At 38.8% G+C, this 21723-nt stretch overlaps 1 protein-coding gene across 3 annotated transcripts in view; it reads right to left on the reverse strand.

Moving 5' to 3' along the window:
• The window catches only part of HECW1 (HECT, C2 and WW domain containing E3 ubiquitin protein ligase 1), a 481612-nt gene that overhangs the window by 148902 nt on the left and 310987 nt on the right, over positions 1 to 21723 (reverse strand). For all 3 annotated transcript variants that reach the window (XM_061414477.1, XM_061414476.1, XM_061414478.1), the window contains exon 6: positions 21312 to 21481. In XM_061414477.1, the coding sequence (XP_061270461.1) occupies positions 21312 to 21481 (170 nt within the window). The remainder of the gene's footprint in view (positions 1 to 21311; positions 21482 to 21723) is intronic.

Here is a 21723-nt window from a genome sequence, read left to right on the forward strand (position 1 = left end):
CACTAGAAGCTACCCTGCTCTCCCTGTACTGTTTGATGTTCCTCTCACATGACAGAGCCCTCCTTTAGGTGCATTGTAGCTGGGGGTATTGCAGGGACCCAGTAGACAAAAGTGAGTCACAACAACTAATTATAGTTACAGCTATACTTCTCCATGTTCACCACCACTATTCTGGTCCAAGATTCATCGTCTCCCACTTAGCTTCTTCAATTGCTTCCTAACTGATCCCCTTTCTCCACCCACACCCCAACACCCCTCACATGTGTCAGTACTGTGAAAGTCTTATTTAACATCTCACAAGCATCAGATATTGATCTTCTTCATTTTAGCCATTCTGGTGGATTTGCAGTGGTATCACACAAATTTTAATTTTACTTTTAATTTTTAGTCCTGGATAACTATTTAAGTTGAGCACTCTTTTAATGTATTTATTGGCATTTGGGCATTCTCCTTTGTGAAGTGCCTGTCCAAGTCTTTGGTCCATATTTCTGTTAATTTTGGTCCTTTTCTTCTGGATTTGTAGTGACAGTCTGTGAATTTTAGATACCAATTCTTTGCTATCGAGATATAGCTCAATATTTTTCGAGGTTTGCTTTCAATATAGAGTTTTGATGAACATTCTGAATTTTAATATCATCCAACTGATGAATCTTTTATTTTATGGTTAATGCTTTCTGTGTTCAATTTAAGAATTTTTTGGCTTCCACAAGGTCATAAAGTATTCTCACATATTTTGTTATGAATTGGAAGCTTTATTGCTATCATTTCATATCTAGATTTATAATCTCTTTGGAATGAACTTTTGTGTATCTTGTGAGACTGCATTTAAGGTTCATTTGTTCTTTACATGGTCAGCAAACTGACCCAACACCAAGTTTTGAATAGGCCATCTTTCCTTACTGTATTAATATTACCACTGTCATAAAACAATAATGATATGCATGTGCATCTACTTCTGGGTTTTAATCTATTCCGTTAGCTACTTGTCTGTTGGTGCCAATGTCATACTGTCTTTTTTTTGGAGGCACAATGAGACCTGTGGGATCTTAGTTCCCCAACCAGGAATTGAACCCATGCCCCCTGCAGTGGAAGCATGGAATCTTCCATGGACCACCTTCACAAAAGTCCCGAATGCCATACCATCTTAATTCCTATGGGTTTATATTTATCATGATATCTTGTAATAGAAATCCTTCTGCTTTTCTTCTTCTACCAGATTCTCTTGCCTCTTCTTGGTCTCTTTCATTTCTATATAGATTTTTAGAATTAGCTTGCCAGTTAACATTAAAAATATCTCTTACAATTTTGATTGATGTGTCATCGAATTTACAGATCTGAGGAAAAACTAACACCTTAACACTCTAATTTTCTAAGCCTTGAACATATAATATCTCTCCTTTTATTTAGTCTGCATTTAACTTCTCTTAGAAATGCTGTAGTGTTCAATATAGAGATCGTCCACATTTTTGTTAGATTTAGTCCAAGGTATTTAATGCTTTTTGATACAGTTCTAAATGGTATCTTTAAGTTGTTTAAAATTTCTATTTGCCTATAGAAATATACCTTACATTGACTTTTATTTATTTAGTGACTTCACTAAATTCATGTATTAATTTGAATAGTTTGTTGAGTCTTTTACACTGTTTACTTATACAACGTTATTTGAGAATAAGCACAGTCTTTCTTTCCAATTCTGATGGTCTTTTTCCTTATTGTATTGGCTGGGATTGCTAGTACAATATTAAATAGGAGAGGCTAAAGCGTTCATCCTTGTCATGTTCTCAATTTCAAGGAAATGTATTTCAATATTTTATCAAGTATGATGTATGCTGTAGAGTTTATTATTATTCTTCCTTTTTAAAATCATATTGAAGAAGTTCCCTTCTATTCTCTAGTTTTCTAAGAGTTGTTAAAAACCAGTAATGAATATCAAATTTTATTAATAACTTTTTCTGGATCTACTATAATAAACATATTTTCCTTATGTTGTCAATGTGGTGGCTCATACGGACTTTAAGCTTATACTTTAATAAAACATTTACAAAGAACAATACAGAAAACCACAGTTCCTTATATAAAAATAATCCAAATACTGACAAGACCTAGAAAAATGTGAAATAATTGTTTGTTAATAGTTGAATTATGGATACTTGTTCACTGAAACAAGAGGCTGGCATAGAATAAGTTCTCCTTATTCGGTGTCTTTGACCTGAATGTATCAATAGCTATAGTCACTCAACAGTGGTACTGAGCAGCTAAAACTCCAATAAAAATTCTACCATCTTTCTGGCTGGAAGAACCAGAAAAAGGAGCCTGGGGCAACCAGCATTATCAGAGAATGAAAGAGGAACTCTAGAAAGAAGAGAGACAAATTTTGTTTAAAACCTGGCCCAAGTTTCTGGTCAATCCCAGAATCATAAATGCAGAGGACAAATGAACTCAGCTTGTGTTTAGGGCTTAAAGAACCAAACTTTGATCTGAGGTACTGCTTATCAAATGCATGACAGTGTGAGCTTAACCAGTGTGCATGAGCTTAACCAAATGCATGACAGTGTGAGCTGAATTCAATGTTTTTTGAAGCAACATAACAAAATGCACAACGTTTTCTACATGGCATTTATAATATTCAAGGCATCATCCAGCATTACACAGCATATCATAAAATGTAATCTATATTACAATTATTCAAAGTCAAGAGTTTATCTTAGGGTTAATTCTAGCTGCTGTATATTTTAATAGTTTACACAAATGTATGATGACTTACATCCATCATTATAATATCATATAGAGAATTCCCACTTTCCCAAAGCCCTCTGTGCTCTTCCTATTCATCTTTCTCCTCTATAAAGCCCTGGAAACAACTGATCTTTTCACTCTCTCCATAGTTTTGTCCTGTCTAGAATGTCATATAATTGCAATTATACAGTCTGCCTTTTAAGACTGGCTTCTTCACTTAATATGCATTTAAGTTTCCACCATGTCTTTTCATGGCTTGATAGCTCATAATAAAGATGGTGATTACAGCAATGAAATTAAAAGACACTTACTCCTTGGAAGAAAAGTTATGACCAACCTAGACAGCATATTAAAAAGCAGAGATGTTACTTTGCCAGCAAAGGTCCGTCTAGTCAAGGCTATGGTTTTTCCAGTGGTCATGTATGGATGTGAGAGTTGGACTATAAGGAAAGCTGAGTGCTGAAGAATTGATGCTTTTGAACTGTGGTGTTGGAGAAGACTCTTGAGAGTCCCTTGGACTGCAAGGAGATCCAATCAGTCCATCCTTAAGGAGATCAGTCCTGGGTGTTCATGGGAAGGACTGATGCTGAAGCTGAAACTCCAATACTTTGGCCACCTAATGCAAAGAGCCGACTCATTGGAAAAGACCCTGGTACTGGGAAAAATTAAGGGCAGGAGGAGAAGGGGACGACAGAGGATGAGATTGTTGGATGGCATCATCGACTCAATGGACATGGGTTTGGGAGGACTCTGGGAGTTGGTGATGGACAGGGAGGCCTGGCTTGCTGGGGTTCATGGGGTCGCAAAGAGTCGGACACGACTGAGTGACAGAATTGAACTGAACTGAATGTCTGGATGGACAATGGACGACTGTTTTATAACATTTATCCATTCAACTGCTGAAGGACATATTGGTTGCTTCCAAATTTTGGCAATTATGAGAGTAAAGCTTCTATAAATATTCATGTGCAGGCTTTAGTGTGGACATAAGTTTTCACATCCTTTGGGTAAATAACAAGGAGCTTGACTGTTGGATCATATGGTACAAAAGTATGTTTAGTTTTCAAGAAATTGCCAAACTGTCTTCCAAAGTGGGTGTACCAGTTTTGCACTACTGCCAGCAATGTATGAGTCCCTACTGCTCCACATCCTCATCAGAATTTGCTGTTGTCAGTGTTCTAGATTTTGAGCATTCTAACAGGTGTGTAGTGGTATCTCATTATTGTTTTTGTTTGCATTTCCCTGATGACATATGACATGGAGCATCTTTTCAAATGATTATTTGCCATCTGTCTGTTTTTTGGTAGTCTGTTAAGATCTTTGGCACATTTTAAAATTTGGATATTTGGTCTCTTATTGTTGAATTTTAACAGTTCTTTGTATATTTTGGATAACATGCCTTTATCAGATGTTTATAATTCTCATGTAAACGCTGTCTCCCAGTTTGTGGCTTTTCCTCTAATTCTGTTGATATTGTCTTTCACAGAGCAGAAGTTTTCATTTTAATGAGGTCCAGCTTGTAAGTTATTTCTTTCACAAATTGTGTTTCTGATGTTGTATCTAAAAAGGCATCATTCTCTCCAAGGTCATCTAGGTTTCCTCCTATTTTATTTGCTAGGAGTTTAATAGCTTTTCATTTCACACTCAAGTCTGTGATCCATATTGAGTTTATTTTTGTGAAGAGTGTAAGGTCTATAGCTAGATTCTTTTTTTTTTTTTTTTTGCATCTGAATGTCAACTTGTTTTGGCTCCATTTATTAAGGAGATTTTCTATTTTCCATTGTATTGCCTTTTGCTCCTTTGTCAAAGACCAGTTGACCATATGGGAGTCTATTTCTGGGCTCTCTATTCTGTTCCATTGGTTTACTTGTATATATGTATGTATGTATGCATGCATGTATGTATTGGCAATACCACACTGTATTGATAACTGTAGCTTTACAGTAAGGTTTGAAGATGGGTGGCATCAGTCCTAAAATTTTGCTCTGCTCCTTCAATACTGTGTTGGCTATTATGGGTCTTTAGCCTCTCCATATAAACTCTAGAATTAGTTTGTCATCAAGTCATACAAGTCATAAAAATAACTTGCTAGGATTTTGATTGGGATTGCATTGAATCTATAGATCAGGTTGGGAAGAACAGACATCTCTATAATATATCTTCCTATCCATGAACATGGAATATATCTCAATTTATTTAGTTCTTCTTTGATTTCATTCTTCAATTTTGTGGTTATACAGATCTTATACATATTTTGATAGGTTTATATCTAAGTATTTCATGTGTTTCTAATTTCAAGTTTCATTTGTTCATATATATAAATGCAACTGACTTTCTATATTGGCTCTGTACCCTGCAATCATGTTATAATCAGTTATTAGTTCTAGGAGTTTTTCGTTGATTCTTTTGGATTTTCTACATAGACAATCATATAATCTGTGAAAAAGTTTTAAGTCTTCCTTCCCAATCTATATACCTTTTATTTCTTTTTCTTGCTTTATTCCATTAGCAAGGATTTCCAGTACAATGTTGAAAAAGAGAGGTGAGAGGTTACATTGTTGCCTTGTTCCTGCCCTTAGTGGGGGAAACCTTTGAGATTATCAACTATTATATTGTCAACTATAGAACTTTACAATTGTAAAGATTCTCTATCAAGCTGAAAAAGATACTTAGGCCCACTAAAAAACTGAGATCTACTCATAGGACTGTAAACATCCTCTCACACCTTACCATCATATTACTAAAGTTCTATTTACTGCTGTTTCTTTTCTTTAGTATGTTGTATCTGGCTATTAAGACAAAACTATAAGCCACATCAAAAAGCAAAAAAAAAAAAAAAAAAAATTGAAGATACACACCAAGTATCAGAACCAGACATGGTTCAGTTCAGTTCAGTTGCTTGGTCGTGTCTGACTCTTTGCAACCCCATGAACCACAGCACGCCAGGCCTCCCTGTCCATCACCAACTCCCGGAGTCCACCCAAACCCATGGCCATTGAGTCGGTGATGCCATCCAACCATCTTATCCTCTGTTGTCCCCTCTCCTCCTGCTCTCAATCTTTCCCAGCATCAGGGTCTTTTCAAATGAGTCAGCTCTTTGCATCAGGTGGACAAAGTTTTGGAGTTTAGGGATGTCATAAGTGCTAGACCAAGAATTTAGAACTGTGATTAATATAGGAAGGGCTCTAATGGACAACATGCAGGAACAAATGGGCAATGTGAGCAGAGGGATGAGAAACCTAAGAAAGAGCCAAAAAGAAAGGATAGAGATTTTTTAAAGAAAACTGTTACCAAAATGAAAAATACTTTTGATGGGCTAATTTGTGGACTGGACACAGCTGAGAAAAAAAAAAAAACTGAGCTAGAGATATATCAGTAAAATTCTGATTCTCAAAATCAAAAACTGGGAAAACAAATGCTGAATGGAACAGAACAAAACATCCAAGGATTGTGGGGCAACTACAATAGGAATAACATATATATAGTGGGAATACCAGAAGGAGAAAAAAGAACAGAAGAAATACAGAAAATTACAGTGATGAAAATTTGCCCAAATTAATGTCAGACAATGAACTACAAATTTAGGAAGTTTGGGGAACACCAAGCAAGACAAATGTCCGAAAGTTACCACTAGACATATTATTTTCAAACTACAGAAAATCAAATACAAAAAGATCTGAAAGAAGCAAGAAGAAAAAACCATCTTACCTACAGAGGGACAAAGATTAGAATCATATTTGTCTTCTCCTCACAAACAGAAGGTTGCCACTTCTGGAGAAGGAAATGGCAACCCACTCCAGTACTCTTGCTTGGAAAATCCCATGGACAGAGGAGCCTGGTAGCTTACAGTCCATGGGGTTCCAAAGAGTTGGACATGACTGAATGACTTCACTTTCACAAACAAAGCAAACAAAGAAAGAATGGAATGAAATGTGAAAAGTGGCTGAGAGGAAAAAAAACCACACACAATCTAAAATTTTGTACCCTGCAAAATTGTCACCTCTGAAATGTGAACTTCTTAAGTGTTTCTCTATATTTTCCCCCATTAGGTGGGACAGGATGGCTAGAGTGGGCTGAAGATGACTATTTCTCTTCTCCCATGTCAGTTAGGATCTGATAATACTCCAGCAAGTTAGGCTCTGGTTAAATAATTTTCTGAGTACAGGCCTTGCTAAGAGCAGAGGGCTCTGATGTACTTTGAAAATGCTTCCTTGTCCCCTCCCCTTGCTGGAAGCATGAGGGGAATTTTTTCTCTGATATTTACTGTGAGAATCTGGTCGAGCTCCTGGAAATAAATATTACAATGCTGTGGGGTCCACCCTACAGCTGGATTCTTTTGGAGTTTTTAAACTGTCCGAATTGTGCATACTGGACCTTCAACAATTCATCATTGGTTCATGTGGTAGGTTTCTGCCAAGAGTCTCTGCTCTGGTAAGTCATGACTCCCTATATTTGGCATTCTGTCTCTCTGATCTTGGGTACCACAGTTCACTCTGTGTCCTCCCCTCTCTTTCAAATCTAGATTGACTTTTCAGTCTGTTCAGATTTTCACTTGTTAGGATGGACGGTCAACTTCTAAGCTTCTTACATGTGGAACCAGCAACTGGAAGTTGCTGAAACAATTTTTAAAATGAAGAACAAGGGCTTCGCTGGTGGCTCAGTGATAAAGAAAACACCTGCCAATGCAGTATACACAGTTTCAATCCCTGGCCCTGGAATATCCCTCATGCCACAAAGCAATCAAGCCTGTGCATCACAACCATTGAGCCTGTGTTCTAGAGCCCATGTGCCACAACTACTAAAGCCCACAAGCCCTAGAGCCTGTGCTCTGCAACAAGAGAAGCCACCACAATGAGAAGCCCTCACACTACAGCTAGAGAGTAAGCCCTGCTCGCTGCAACTAGAGAAAGAGCCTACACAGCAACAAATACCCAGAAGAGCCAAAAATAAATAAAATTATATATAATATAAAATTTATAATTTAAATTATAATTAAATTATAAATTAATTTATAATATAAAATTATATAAATATAAAATTTTATATATATATATATATAAAATAAAGAACAAAGTTGAGAGACTTTTTCTAGTGGTTTCAAGATTTACCAGAAAGGTACAGTAATCAAGACAGAGTCACAAAGATGAAAGAAAGACAGATTCCTCAATGGTATGAAATAGAGAGCCCAGAAACAGACCCACAACTATTTGTTCAACTGAAATGTGATATGGGTACCAATACAGTACAGGAAGCAGGAAACTCTTTTCAGCAAAAGGTAGTGGAACTACTCAACATCCATATGGAAGAAATGAAGATCAATCTTTACTTCACACCATATACAAAAATAAACTGGAAATGGATCCTAGAAGCATATTTTAAAAAGCTAAAACTGTAAAACTGAAAACTAACCAAACTGATCACTTTGATCACAGACTTGTCTAACCGAATGAAACTATGAGCCATGCTGTGTAGGGCCACCCAAGATGGACAGGTAATGGTGGAGAGTTCTGACAAAACATGCCCACTGGAGAAGGGAATGGCAAACCACTTCACTATTCTTGCCTTGAGAACCCCAGGAACAGTATTAAAAGGCAAAAAGATAGGACACTGAAAGATGAACTCCCCAGGTTGGTAGGTGCCCAATATTTTGCTGGAGAAGATTGAAGAAATAGTTTCAGAAAGAAAGAAGAGGCTGAGCAAAAGCAGAAACAACGCCCAGCTGTGGATGTGACTGGTGATGGAAGTAAAGTCCAGTGTTGTAAAGAACAATATTTCAGAGGAACCTGGAATGTTAGGTCCATGAATCAAGACAAACTGGAAGTGGTCAAACAGGAGATGATGAGTGAACATTGACATTTTAGGAATCACTGAATTAAAATGGACCAGAATGGACAAATTTAACTCAGATGACCATTATATCTACTACTGTGGGCAAGAATTCCTTGGAAGAAATGGTATAGCCCTTAGAGTCAACTAAAGAGTCTGAAATGCAGTAGTTGGATGCAGTCTCAAAAACGACAGAATGATCTCTATTTGTTTCCAAGGCAAACCATTCAAAATCACAGTAATCCAAGTCTATGCCCCAACCAATAATGACAAAGAAGCTGATGTTGAACGGTTCCATGATGACCTACAAGACCTGCTAGAACTAACACCCAAAAAAGATGTCCTTTTCATCATAGGAGACTGGAATACAAAAGTTGGAAGTCAAGAGATACCTGGAATAACAGGCAGGTTTGACCATGGAGTACAAAATGAAGCAGGGCAAAGGCTAATAGAGTTTTGCCAAGAGAACACACTGGTCATAGCAAGCACCCTGTTCCAACAACACAAGAGAAGACTCTACACATGGACATCACCAGATGATCAATACGGAAATCAGATTGATTATATTCTTTGCAGCCAAAGATGGAGAATCTTTACACAGTTAGCAAAAACAAGACTGGGAGCTGACTGTGGCTTATATCATGATCTCCTTATTGCCAAATTCAGACTTAAATTGAAGAAAGTAGGGAAAACCACTAGATCATTCAGTTATGAACTAAATCAAATCCATTACGATTATAAAGTAGTGGTGACAGATAGATTCAAGGGATTAGATCTGATAGACAGAGTGCCTGAAGAACTATGGACAGATGTTCATAACACTGTACAGGAGGCAGTGACCAAAACCATCCCCATGAAAAAGAAATGCAAAAAGGCAAAATGGTTGTCTGAGGAGGCCTTACAAATAGCTGAGAAAAGAAGAGAAGTGAGAGGCAAAGGAGAAAAGGAAAGATATACCCATCTGAATGCAGAGTTCCAAAGAATACAAGGAGAGATAAGAAAGCCTTCCTCAGTGATCAGTGCAAAGAAATAGAAGAAATCAATAGAATGGGAAAGACTAGAGATATCTTCAAGAAAATTAGAGATACCAAGGGAACATATCATGCAAAGATGGACACAATAAAGGACAGAAATTGTATGGACCTAGCAGAAGTGAAGATATTAAGAAAAGGTGGCAAGAATACATAGAACAACTATACAAAAACTATCTTTTTTTTTTCAATAAAGTAATCATCTTTTATTACTTTGGTTTCCTGACACAAACACCATAAATGAGTGATCCCAGTAAAGAGATCTTAATGACCTAGATAACCACGATGGTGTGATCACTCACCTAGAGCCAGATATCCTAGAGTGAAAAGTCAAGTGGGTTGTAGGAAGCATCACTACGAACAAAGCTAGTGGAGGTGATGGAATTCCAGTTGAGCTATTTCAAATCCTGAAAGATGATGCTGTGAAAGTGCTACACTCAATATGCCAGCACATTTGGAAAACTCAGCAGTGGCCACAGAACGGAAAAGGTCAGTTTTCATTCCAATCCCAAAGAAAGGAAATGCCAAAGGATGTTCAAATTACTGCACAATTGCACTCATCTCACACGCTAGCAAAGAAATGCTCAAAATTCTCCAAGCTAGGCTTCAACAGTACGTGAACTGAGAACTTCCAGATGTTCAAGCTGGAGTTAGAAAAGGCAGAGGAACCAGAGATCAAAAAAGCCAACATCCATCGGATCACAGAAAAAGCAAGAGAATTCCAGAAAAACATCTATTTCTGCTTTATTGACTACACCAAAGCTTTTGACTGTGTGGAACACAACAAACTGTGGAACATTCTTAAAGAGATGGGAATACCAGACCACCTTATCTGCCTCCTGAGAAATCTGTATGCAGGTCATGAAGCAACAGTTAGAATGGGACATGGAACAGTGGCCTGGTTCAAAATTGGGAAAGGAGTACATTTAGGCTGTTTTTAACTTATATGCAGAGTGCATCATGCAAAATGCTGGGCTGGATGAAACATAAGCTAGAATCAAGATTTCAGGGAGAAATATCTATAACCTAGGATATGCAGATGACACCACACTTTTGGCAGAAAGCAAAGAGAAAATGAAGAACCTCTTGATGATAGTGAAAGAGGAGAGTGAAAAAGCTGGCTTAAAACTCAACATTCAAAAAACTAAGATCATGGCATCCAGTCCTATCACTTCATGGCAAATAGATGGGGAATCAATACAAACAGTGATAGACTATTTTCTTGGGCTCCAAAATCACTGCAGATGGTGACTGCAGCCATGAAATGAAAGGACACTTGCTCCTTGGAAGAAAAGCTAGGAGAAACCTAGACAGCATATTAAAAGCAGAGACATTACTTTACTGACCAAAGTCCATATAGTCAAAGCTATGGTTTTTCCAGTAGTCATGTATGGATGTGAGAGTTGGACCATAAAGAAACTGAGCACCAAAGAATCAATGCTTTTAAACTGTGGTGTTGGAGAAGACTCTTGAGAGTCCCTTGGACTGCAAGGAGATCCAACCAGTCAACCCTAAAGGAAATCAGTCCTGAATATTCATTGGAGGGACTGATGGTCAGGCTGAAGCTCCAATGGTCTGGCCACCTGATGTGAAGAACTGACTCTGGAAAAGACCCAGATGCTGGGAAAGATTGAAGGCAGGAGGAAAAGGGGATGACAGATGATGAGATGGTTGGATGGCATCCCTGACTCAATGGACATGAATTTGAGCAAGCTCTGGGAGTTGGTGTTGGACAGGGAAGCCTGCTGTGCTGCAGTCCATGGGGTCATGAAGAGTTGGACATGACTGAGAGACTGAACTGAATGAAAACTATAGAACTCCTAGAAGAAAACTTAATAGTTATCTTTGTTAACTTGGGCAGATTTAGATAGAATGCAGAAAGCATGAATCAAGAAAAAATTACCTGATAAACTAGGCATCATAAAAATATAAAACATTTCATCTTTAAAATATAGTACTAATAAAAATGCAAGCCACAGACTGGGAGAAAATATTTGTAAAATAGATATGTGGCAAGGAACTTGAATCAGAGTATATAAAGAACTCTCAAACCCTTAGATATTTCCAAATATCTCTCAAAAGAAAATGTACAAATGGCCAATAAGCAGATGAAAAGATGCTCAATACCATTAATCATCACACAAATGCAAAGTAAAACCACATTAAGTTACCATTTATCAACAAAGGACCGTCTAGTCAAGGCTATGGTTTTTCCAGTGGTCATGTATGGATGTGAGAGTTGGACTGTGAAGAAAGCTGAGCGCTGAAGAATTGATGCTTTTGAACTGTGGTGTTGGAGAAGACTCTTGAGAGTCCCTTGGACTGCAAGGAGATCCAATCAGTCCATTCTGAAGGAGATCAGCCCTGGGATTTCTTTGGAAGGAATGATGCTAAAGCTGAAACTCCAGTACTTTGGCCACCTCATGCAAAGAGTTGACTCATTGGAAAAGACTCTGATGCTGGGAGGGATTGGGGGCAGGAGGAGAAGGGGACGACAGAGGATGAGATGGCTGGAAGGCATCAGTGACTCGATGGATGTGAGTCTGAGTGAACTTCGGGAGTTGGTGATGGACAGGGAGGCCTGGCGTGCTGCAAATTCATGGGGTCGCAAAGAGTCAGACACGACTGAGCAACTGAACTGAACTGAACTGAGAATAACTAAAATTAAGAAAGGATACCAAGTGTTTATGAGGACACAGAATAACTGGAACTCTCAAACACTATTGGTGGGAATATGAACTGGTGCAACCACACTGAAAACTTTTGGGCAGTTTTCACCCACTAAAATGATCTAGCCATTCCATTTCTAGGTATTTCTTGAGAGAAAGAAGACTTGTACCTGCATATCCATAGCAGCTTTGTTCACAATAGTCAATATCTGGAAACAATCTGAATGTCTATTAGCAGGTAAGTGTATAAATAATATGTATAGCCATACAACTGAATGGTACTTGCAGCAAAAAGAACAAACTGGGCTTCCTTGGTGGCTCAGATGGTAAAGAATCTGCCTTGCAATGCAGGAGACCAGAGTTCAATCTCTGGGTTGGGAAGATTCCCTCGAGAAGTGAATGGCTACCCACTCCAGTATTTTTGCCTGGAGAATCCTATGGATACAGGAGGCTGGTGGGCTACACTCCATGGGGTCTCAAGAGTTGGACATGATTGAGCGACTACCAATACACAAAACTGTCATAATGTAAAGTTTTAAATAAATGCAGTTTTTTCACTTGTTTGTAATAAATTGTATTTATGTATAAAGTTATTTCCTAATAAAGACAATAAAGATAAAAATAATCATAAAAGGAGGATTAAAGACCAAAAAACAAACAAAAAAAAAACCCAAACCCCTTATAATGCCAAACTGTGCATCTATGCACTGCTTTTCTATTTGCAGTTAGATACTTCACAAAAAAATTCTGATATTCACAATTACCAGTAGATGGAAGATTTTTGTTGTTTTGTTAGATAATGAAATACTTACCACTATGGGAGATTTTAAGCACATTATCCATATGCAGTTTTCCTAACTAGATATCATTTGGCATAATTGTTACACATGGTAGAGAGCATACAGCTTCATGACTCTGAACAAGAAATCAACAGCAGTGATCAGGAATTGCAGATCTTTTTGAAGTCCTATGCAGATATATACCAGACACTGGAGGGAAGTTCATAAACTAACAAATTATGTGAGCTTCTGGTAATGGTGGCACACTCCTGTGAGCAAGTTTTGTGTCTAATTGCTTCCTGGGTGTTTTACCATTGTTAGATTTGTAGGAAGCCTAGTACAAATCATAACAGAGAGAACTAGTTACTCCCTTTCTTGTTCAGCTGGAGTTCAGCAAATGATGGCAACACTGGTGCCAGAGAAAAACAGCTACATCAATTGAGCTTTTAGCATTCCTAGAATAAACACAATTTGGTAAAGTATTAGCCTTTTTATGTTCCTGGATTCAATTAGTCAATGTTTTGTTTAGGATAATTGCACAGATTTTCATGAGAGAGTTTGGAATGAAATTTGCCTTTCTTGTATTGACCTTGTAAGATTTTGGTATCAAAGTTTTGTTGGTTGTATAAAACAAGTTTGCCTCATAAAACACATTTCTTTTCTTTGGAAGAATTTGTACAAGATTATTGTTATTTTATTAAATGTCTGGGAGATTTCAACAGTGACAATTCTGGTCTTAGAAATTTCCTTGTGGAAAGGTTTTTAAATTACATACTTAAGTTCCTTAATAGACTATTCAGCATTTCTATTTATTGTCATGTAAGTTTAGTAAGATATTGTTCTAGGAATTTTCCATTCAAATTTATTAGCATAAACACTATAATATACACTTATTTTTTAATAAATATAAGAACACTACATTTTGATTTTTGTTAATTTTCTATATTATGCATTTGTCTTCTAATTCAGTGATTTTTGCATTTATGTTCATTATACTAGTATACTTCCCTCTGCTCTCTTTTTGTTTGATTTTCTCTTAATTTTGTAGCTTATTCATATGTGAACTCAGAACACTGATATTTAGCTCTTTTCTAATTTAGCTGCATCCTGCAAGTTTAGATATGTCATATGCTCATTATAACTTAATAAGTTCAAAATATTTTTTAAAATAGGTTTTTTGGTGATTTCTTCTTTGACTCATAGATTTTTAAGGAGTTTTTTTGCTTAATTTTCAAGGTAGTGGACATTTTATATTTATCTTTTTTTGTCTATGTCTAGCTTTTTAAGTTTGAAAACATATACAAAGTATTTAAAATCTACATTTAAAAAACTCCAACAATAAGCCTCAATGTGTCTGTTTTTATCATTACTGGGTCAGATTTTTTTTTTTTAATCAGAGACTGATTGAGTTGTTTGAGCTGTCTTCAAGTTTTCTACCATAGGTTGGCCCTGATCATATACTTATGGGCTTCCCTGGTAGTTCAGCTGGTAAAAAAATACGTGTGCAATGCAGGAGACCCCAGTTCAATTCCTGGGTCAGAAAGATCTCCTGGAGAAGGGATAGGCGACCCTCTCCAGTATTCTTGGGCTTCACTAGTGCCCCGTCGGTAAAGAATCCATCTGCAGTGAGGGAGACCTGGGTTCAATCCCTGGCTTGGGAAGATCCCTTGGAGGGAGGCATGGCAACCCACTCCAGTATTCTTGCCTGGAGAATCTCCATGACAGAGGGTCCCAGTCCATAGAGCTGCAAAGAGTCAGACATGACTGAGCAACTGAGCACACACAGATCATAGACTTAGCCAGCCAGAAATCCAACTGAGAATCTGGGGTTTTCTAGGTCACCTCCTCCTTGGAGGATCCAGAACTCCTACTTTGTCTTTTCAGTACCATGAGATGACATCAAACTCCTCTTAAACCTTCAGGAGCTTTTTGCCTACCTTGCTGCTGCTGCTACTAAGTCACTTCAGTCGTGTCCGACTCTTAGCGACCCCATGGACTGCAGTCTACCAGGCTCCTCTGTCCATGGGATTTTCCAGGCAAGAGTACTGGAGTGAGGTGCCATTGCCTTCTCCTTTTGCCTACCTTACTGCTCTTTTAAAAAGTAGTAGAAGAAAGTTGGCTCACTCGCAATTCCTTCCTCTCCAGGATCTTAACCATATGAGTTCTACTTGTTTTAACCATTCTCATAGGTCATCACCACTTTTTAATTTTTGTCTTTTAACTGGCTTTTCTCATTGTGTTGTGTTAATGTGTCACATGCTGCTCCATGAGAGCCAGAAGCAAAATCAACTGCTTTCATCTCAGCCTCTTTATAATCCATTCTGCATATAAAAGCAGGATAATTTTTATAAAGTTTTAATCAGATGCTTCCCTCCTCCAATGGCCTCTTACCACATTTACAATCAAATCCCAATCACTTCCCTGCCTCTCTCTCACACTTTATCTTATACCTGACCCTATCCCTTCCATACTTGACATCCTCCTGCCACAGTGACCTTCCTGCTGTTTAGACATGCAAGCTTATTACACCCAAGACTTCACACTGGCTGCTTCCTCTGTCTGAGATACACATCCAACCAGTTCTTCATATGTCTGGCTTCTCAATTCACATGACAGCAACTCAGAGAGGCCTTCCTGGAGCACAGCAGTCTAAGGCAGCTCTACTCCATCAGACACATCATATTATGAGATGGTGTTTCCTTCAGGTTGAAAAGAAAGAAAGTGAAAGTGAAGTAGCTCAGTCATGTCTGACTCTTTGTGACCCCATGGACTACGGCCTACCATGATCTTCCATCAATGGGATTTTCCAGGCAAGAGTACTGGAGTGGTTTGCCATTGCCTTCTCCAGAGGATCTTCCCGACCCAGGGATCAAACCCGGGTCTCCCACATGGTAGGCAGACACTTTACCATCTGATCCACCAGGGAAGCCTTAAGTTTACTTGGCTTCTAATCCTCTGAGCTTGTGACCAGACTGGAGTAGTAAGGGGATTAATTAACCCAGCTCTGAGAGAAGCAGAGAGACTGGGTAGAGATGAATATATACCAGGGCCCAGGCCCAATTTTAATATCTGCTCAACCTGCTTGATATTTCTAAGACTCCACTTTCAGGAATTCCCTGTTTTATTTAGAGGCAGAAGTATACTCTGTATATAAGCATGCTGAACAGATAACCCCAAACTCATTAGTTGCTGCTGTTTCTGTTTAACTTCTCTGTGAAGTTATAATCTTATAAATGCTCATTATATCCATCCTGGAAAGTAAACAGACCTAAAATCAAGAAGAGTGTTCCCAGGGTGAAAAGAAGTTTCTAATTACAGTAATAATAAAAAAAAAAAGAGATAAATCAATCAACTTGGAAGTCTTCTTTTTAATTTTTTTAGTCTGCATTACATTTAATATCTATTTCTCTCCATTTTTCCTCATTTAAAAATTCTAATTGTAACTTTAATTTTTCTAAGATTTAGCTAGCCTGTTTTAATCAGCAAAAATATGTTTCAAGTTTGAACTTGCATAAATTTGAAAAAATCACATAAGACTTTAATGAAACATTAATCATAGAAATAAATTTAGCATTTAAACTACATGTTAAAGGGTATTCTTGCTCTTAACTGCGAGCAACATCAATTATTTCTCACTGAACATCGCTGGAATGTTAATTAGCAAATACAGAAAGTAGGACACTTGGTCCTCATTTACCTTCTTGCATAGAGATTTACTGGCTTGCATAAATCCAGCAGGAGCAAGGAATCTTCATTTCATTCACCATGGGTTGCAATGTGAGACCCAGAAGCCAACATTACCTTTCACTTGTAAGGAGGTCAGGAAACCACGCAATGTGTGTGATTAAAGTAAACCCAGCTCAGTTGCCATCTCACGTCCGTGCACACCACAAGCTACAGCCATGAGACGTTTCTGAACTGCCCTCTAATTGTCTGTGGATGCCTTGGTACCTTTGCATATGCACCTGGAATGCCCTCCCTCTCCCCCAAAATGTCCTACCCCTTGTCAAGACCCAAGTCCAAGAGTGCACCCTCTGTGAGGTCTTCCCTCAGTGCTTTGCAGCATCCTGTCCACACCTTGATTAGGACATTTATTTCACTGTATTGTTTCCTTCCATGTGCCTGTGGGGTCTTATCTATTGATCGTTTTTGTGTCCTTCCTGCCACTTCAACTTCTATTACAGAGTAGATGCACAATAAATATTTCTTAAATGAATCAATAATCAACCATGAGAACTTCACCTTGCTTTCCCCATATTAAAAAATTCATTTATCCTTTAAATTTATTCTCCAGAAGTAGGCATTCATACAATTAGCTGGAAAGAACAATTTAAGCTTTTGATAATTGACTTGGGCCTTATCACTCAATGCTGTCGATGTCAATTGATTTTTTTCACCTAAAGTAAGAGGATATAATGGTCATTCTGAGTATCTGATACAAGCTATAGATACTTTCTCCAGAATTTATTCACAACCACCTATGCACAAAACTGATCAATATCAGGCTCTGAACTGGTTCAAATTCTAGTTCTGTCATTTACCAGCTGTATGATCTTAGGAAAATCACTTAACTTCTCTGAAGTTTCTTGGTTTCTTGGTTTCTTCATCTTTCAATGGGGATAACAATAGTACATATCTTACAGGGTTGTTATGAGGATGAAATGAGTTAATTATATAACATATTTAGAACATGGCTTGGCATAGTAAGCCCTATAGAAACTACCAGGATTAGGCTCTGGGAACTGGAGGTATCAAGATAAATTGGACAGGATTTCTTTCCTTGAGGAGCTCAAAGTCTCATGAGGAAGACAGCTGTGCAAATAAAAGATACTCTGGTAGAAGTCTGGACAAAGGAGCAGAGGATGGAGCACTTTCCTTCTGAGGCCTAGGAGAGGGTACCAGGCAGGAGGTGGTATTTTAGCTGAGAATCTATGGATAAGCAGGAGTCACTGGTAGCATTAGCTGAGGATGTCCATTTTAGGCAGATGTAAGCAAAGAAACAATTTATACAGCCACGTGAAAGCAGCCACTGAGAGTGACTTCAGTATAGTGTCGGAGGTGAAAGGTGCTGGAAGTACAACTGAAGCACACTGCGGACACTATAAACCCGTTTATTCAGCACCCATGTTCACCGCCTCTTCCCCTGCCCTCCCTGTTGGAGTCGGGGAAGTGAAATATCAGATCTTCCCAAACAGGTGAGGTCCTGTGACAGTTAATAGGGCTTTTGCTGAAAAGGGCTTCTCCTATAGGATAAAAATTGAAAGCCTTTCAAGAAGAAAGTTTCTTTCTTTCTTTCTTTTTTTTGCTTTGTTCCTACCTGGAACTTGGGTTTGAAGTTCTCAGACAGGAAGAGGAGAGCCATCTGCTGAGGTATAGTAGGAATACCCAGAAAGCTCGGGTCCCTGGGGGCTGTGCTCAGTGGTTGCACTGCCTGTGCACCTCCCTCTGGACTTACTGTTTGTGAGAAATATCACAGCTGGCCAGGCTTTCTCTAGTTCAGAGCCAGAGGCATCCCTAACTGACACAAGTGGTAAAAAATGCTGGGTCACCGAAGGCCTCAGATGTTCTCCACTGGGGCTGAGACATCCACATTTGAGCACTGGGCACTCTAGGCTCACTTAGGGGCTTTGAAAATACAGCTTTGCAGTAACACAAACCACTGTTTTAAATCACTTCTCAGCCAGTTAGTCTTCTGGTTAACTTGAGAAAGCAAGTGAAACAAGCTCAGTCTGAGCCTTGTGAGGGAGACACGTGGTAGAACTTATTTTGGGATGCAAACCTTCGCCACAGCATGCTGGAAAGACCCGAGTAGGTCAAGAAGCAGAGGAAGACTGAGAGCTTGCTATGTCCTTGCAGAGCAAAATAAATCTGAACTAAAGATTCAGAAATTGCTTCAGAACCTAAAGTGAATCTAGTTGACATTTTAAGCCAAAACATATTCTGATGGTGCTGGATTTTATAAATGCTCTTTGAGACTTATAATAATACCTTTATGGCTAAAGGTCTTAGTACAAGCTTCTCTAAAGTTCTTCAGAAGAAAGAGGCTTTTTTCTTTTCATGTACTATAAATTTCTGTGGCATCTTGTATTCCCAGGAATGCAGTGAGAAGTCCATAAATAACTGCCAAGAATAGCCAGGAATGTAGGAACAAATCATTTAAGATTCATGACTCCATGCTAGTGGCACTATGCATGCTTTCAGTCTGTTGATAACCAAAGTAGTAAGAAGCTCAAATACAACTCTGTCTCCCTTATGGCACCTTCTACAAAGCATGTGTGGTGCTCAGACATGTCCTACTCTTTGCAACCCCATGGATTGTAGCCTACCAGGTTCCTCTGTCCATGGAATTTTCCAGGCAAGAATACTGGAGTGGGTTGCCATTTCCAGCTTTGGGGGATCTTCCCAACCCCAGACTCAAACCCAAGTCTTTTGGGTCTCCTATGTTGGCAGGTGGATTCTTTACCACTGAGCCACTTGGGAAGCCCTTATAAAGCCTAATTAAGCCTAGGAAGCAGAAAATGAAAAATCTTTGTCCCCAGATATCTACACTTTCTTGTCAAGGATACTTGAAAGTTCTGCATCAGAGATGATCTACTTTGAAGAATAAAAGAATACTGCCCAAAGTGAGTGCCTTGGACCATCAGCACCAGCCTGATAAGGATAATATGATGCTCAGATCGAGGATAACTGATTTCTCAAAGTTACACAACTAATAACTAGCCAAGCTGGGATTTGAACCAAGGTCTGTGTCACTGCAAAGCTGTGCTTTTAACTCCTACATTATATTGCAGCACTTTCATGTCCTAAGCCTCCCTGTTCCTTAAGCCACGCAGTCTGCAGATTATTCCCTCAAGCTAAAGAAGGGAGCTAGGCAGTCAATGGGGTGACAACTTTCTGCTAGTTCTCTCGGACAAGACTTAGTCATTGTGAGGCTGAGCCAGATGAGGTCTTGTTGAGGAACCTCCTTGCTCCCAGCTGGCGGAGGAGACACATGTAGGAGAAGAAAATCACCTTCATCAGACTATTCATCAAACTATTCAAAAGCTCCAGCAAGTTGCCTAGCACCAAGCAAACCAGGAAGATGGTGTGAATGATTTAAATCTATTTAAATTTATACCTATTTAAATCAAATAGTATGCAACCCCAGTGTTATTCTAGGGCTTATTGTTTTACCTGTCCCAGGAACCTGACAGTGTGAGAATCTCTGGAACTGGTCCAGACGGACACAGTTTAAATTTGTCACTCTCACTCAAGGGCCACATGTGTGGGAAGTATGTGAGAATGCATTTCTTCCTGCTCCCACAGAAAGGCAGAGAGAGGGAGTTCTGCTTACAGGCTCAGAATCAGATGAAGAGGCTATTACAGTCGTCCCCTCGTATGTTGAGGTACTGGTTCCAGTACCCACCAAGACATGGAAACAACTTAAATGCCCATCGACAGAGGAATGAATAAAGAAAATGTTTTACATGCATATAATATAGTATTACTCAGCCATAAAAAAGAAAGAAAGAAAGGCATTTGCAGCAACATGGATGAATGAGCTTATCTACAAAACAGAAGCAGAGTCATAGACATAGAAAACAAATTTATGGTTACCAGGGGGTAAGGGCAGAGGGATAAACTGGGAGATTGCGACTGACATATACACACTGAAAGTGAAAGTGAAGTCGTTCAGTCCTATCCAACTCTTTGTGACCCCATGGACTGTAGCCCACCAGGCTCCTCGGTCTATGGGATTTTCCAGGCATGAATACTGGAGTGGGTTGCCATTTCCTTCTCCAGGGGATCTTCCGGACCCAGGGATCAAACCTGGGTCTCCCACATTGCAGGCAGACGCTTTACCATCTGAGCTGTAAAATAGATAACGAGTAAGGACTTACTGTTTACCACAGGGAACACTACTCAATACTCTAATGGTATGTATGGAAAAAGAATCTAAAAAAGTGTGGATATATGTATAACTGATTCACTTTGCTATATTCTTGCTATATACTTGATTCACTTTGCTATAACACAACATTGTAAATCAACTATACTCCAATAAAAATTAAAATAAAATAAATATTAAAAAAACTCCACTTCACCCATTTAAAAAAAAATTCCTAGGAGCTACAACCCAAGGAAAACATGGCCCCCCTCTAGGACCAAGAGAACCATGAACTAAGCAGAAGAGTTTGGGGCTGCAAGAAGGGAGGGAGTAGCACATGGGCTTCACGGTCAGTCACTTTGCTTTGTCACTTAAGCCCGTTTTTCAGGGCCCGGGCACTCACCTCAGCCTGCCAGATGGGGTTCACAGTGTTGCCAATGATTTTGGATCGCCTCTCCTGTCCATGGTGGGGGAGGGCAGGAAAGATGCTGTGCTTCCCAGGCTGAATAGAAATCTTCAGGTAAGGGTCTGGGTTGAAAAACATCCCTTTCTTCAACCCCATGGCCTGGAAATCTATAAAATAGAGGATATTTCAATTTTGTGTGTTTTAGTAAGGTTAAAGATTATCTGTCTGTGGAATTCTCCAGGCAAGAATACTGGAGTGGGTAGCCATTCCTTTCTCCAGGGGATCTTCCTGACTCAGGGATTGAACCCGAGTCTCCCGCATTGCAGGCAGATTCTTTACTGTCTGAGCCATCAGGGAAGGCCCAAAAGATTAGATTAGGTTTTATACAAGGAAAAGAGTCCATTTGAAA

This window comes from Bos javanicus, chromosome 4 (assembly GCF_032452875.1).
Source record: "Bos javanicus breed banteng chromosome 4, ARS-OSU_banteng_1.0, whole genome shotgun sequence".
Classification (NCBI taxonomy): domain Eukaryota; kingdom Metazoa; phylum Chordata; class Mammalia; order Artiodactyla; family Bovidae; genus Bos; species Bos javanicus.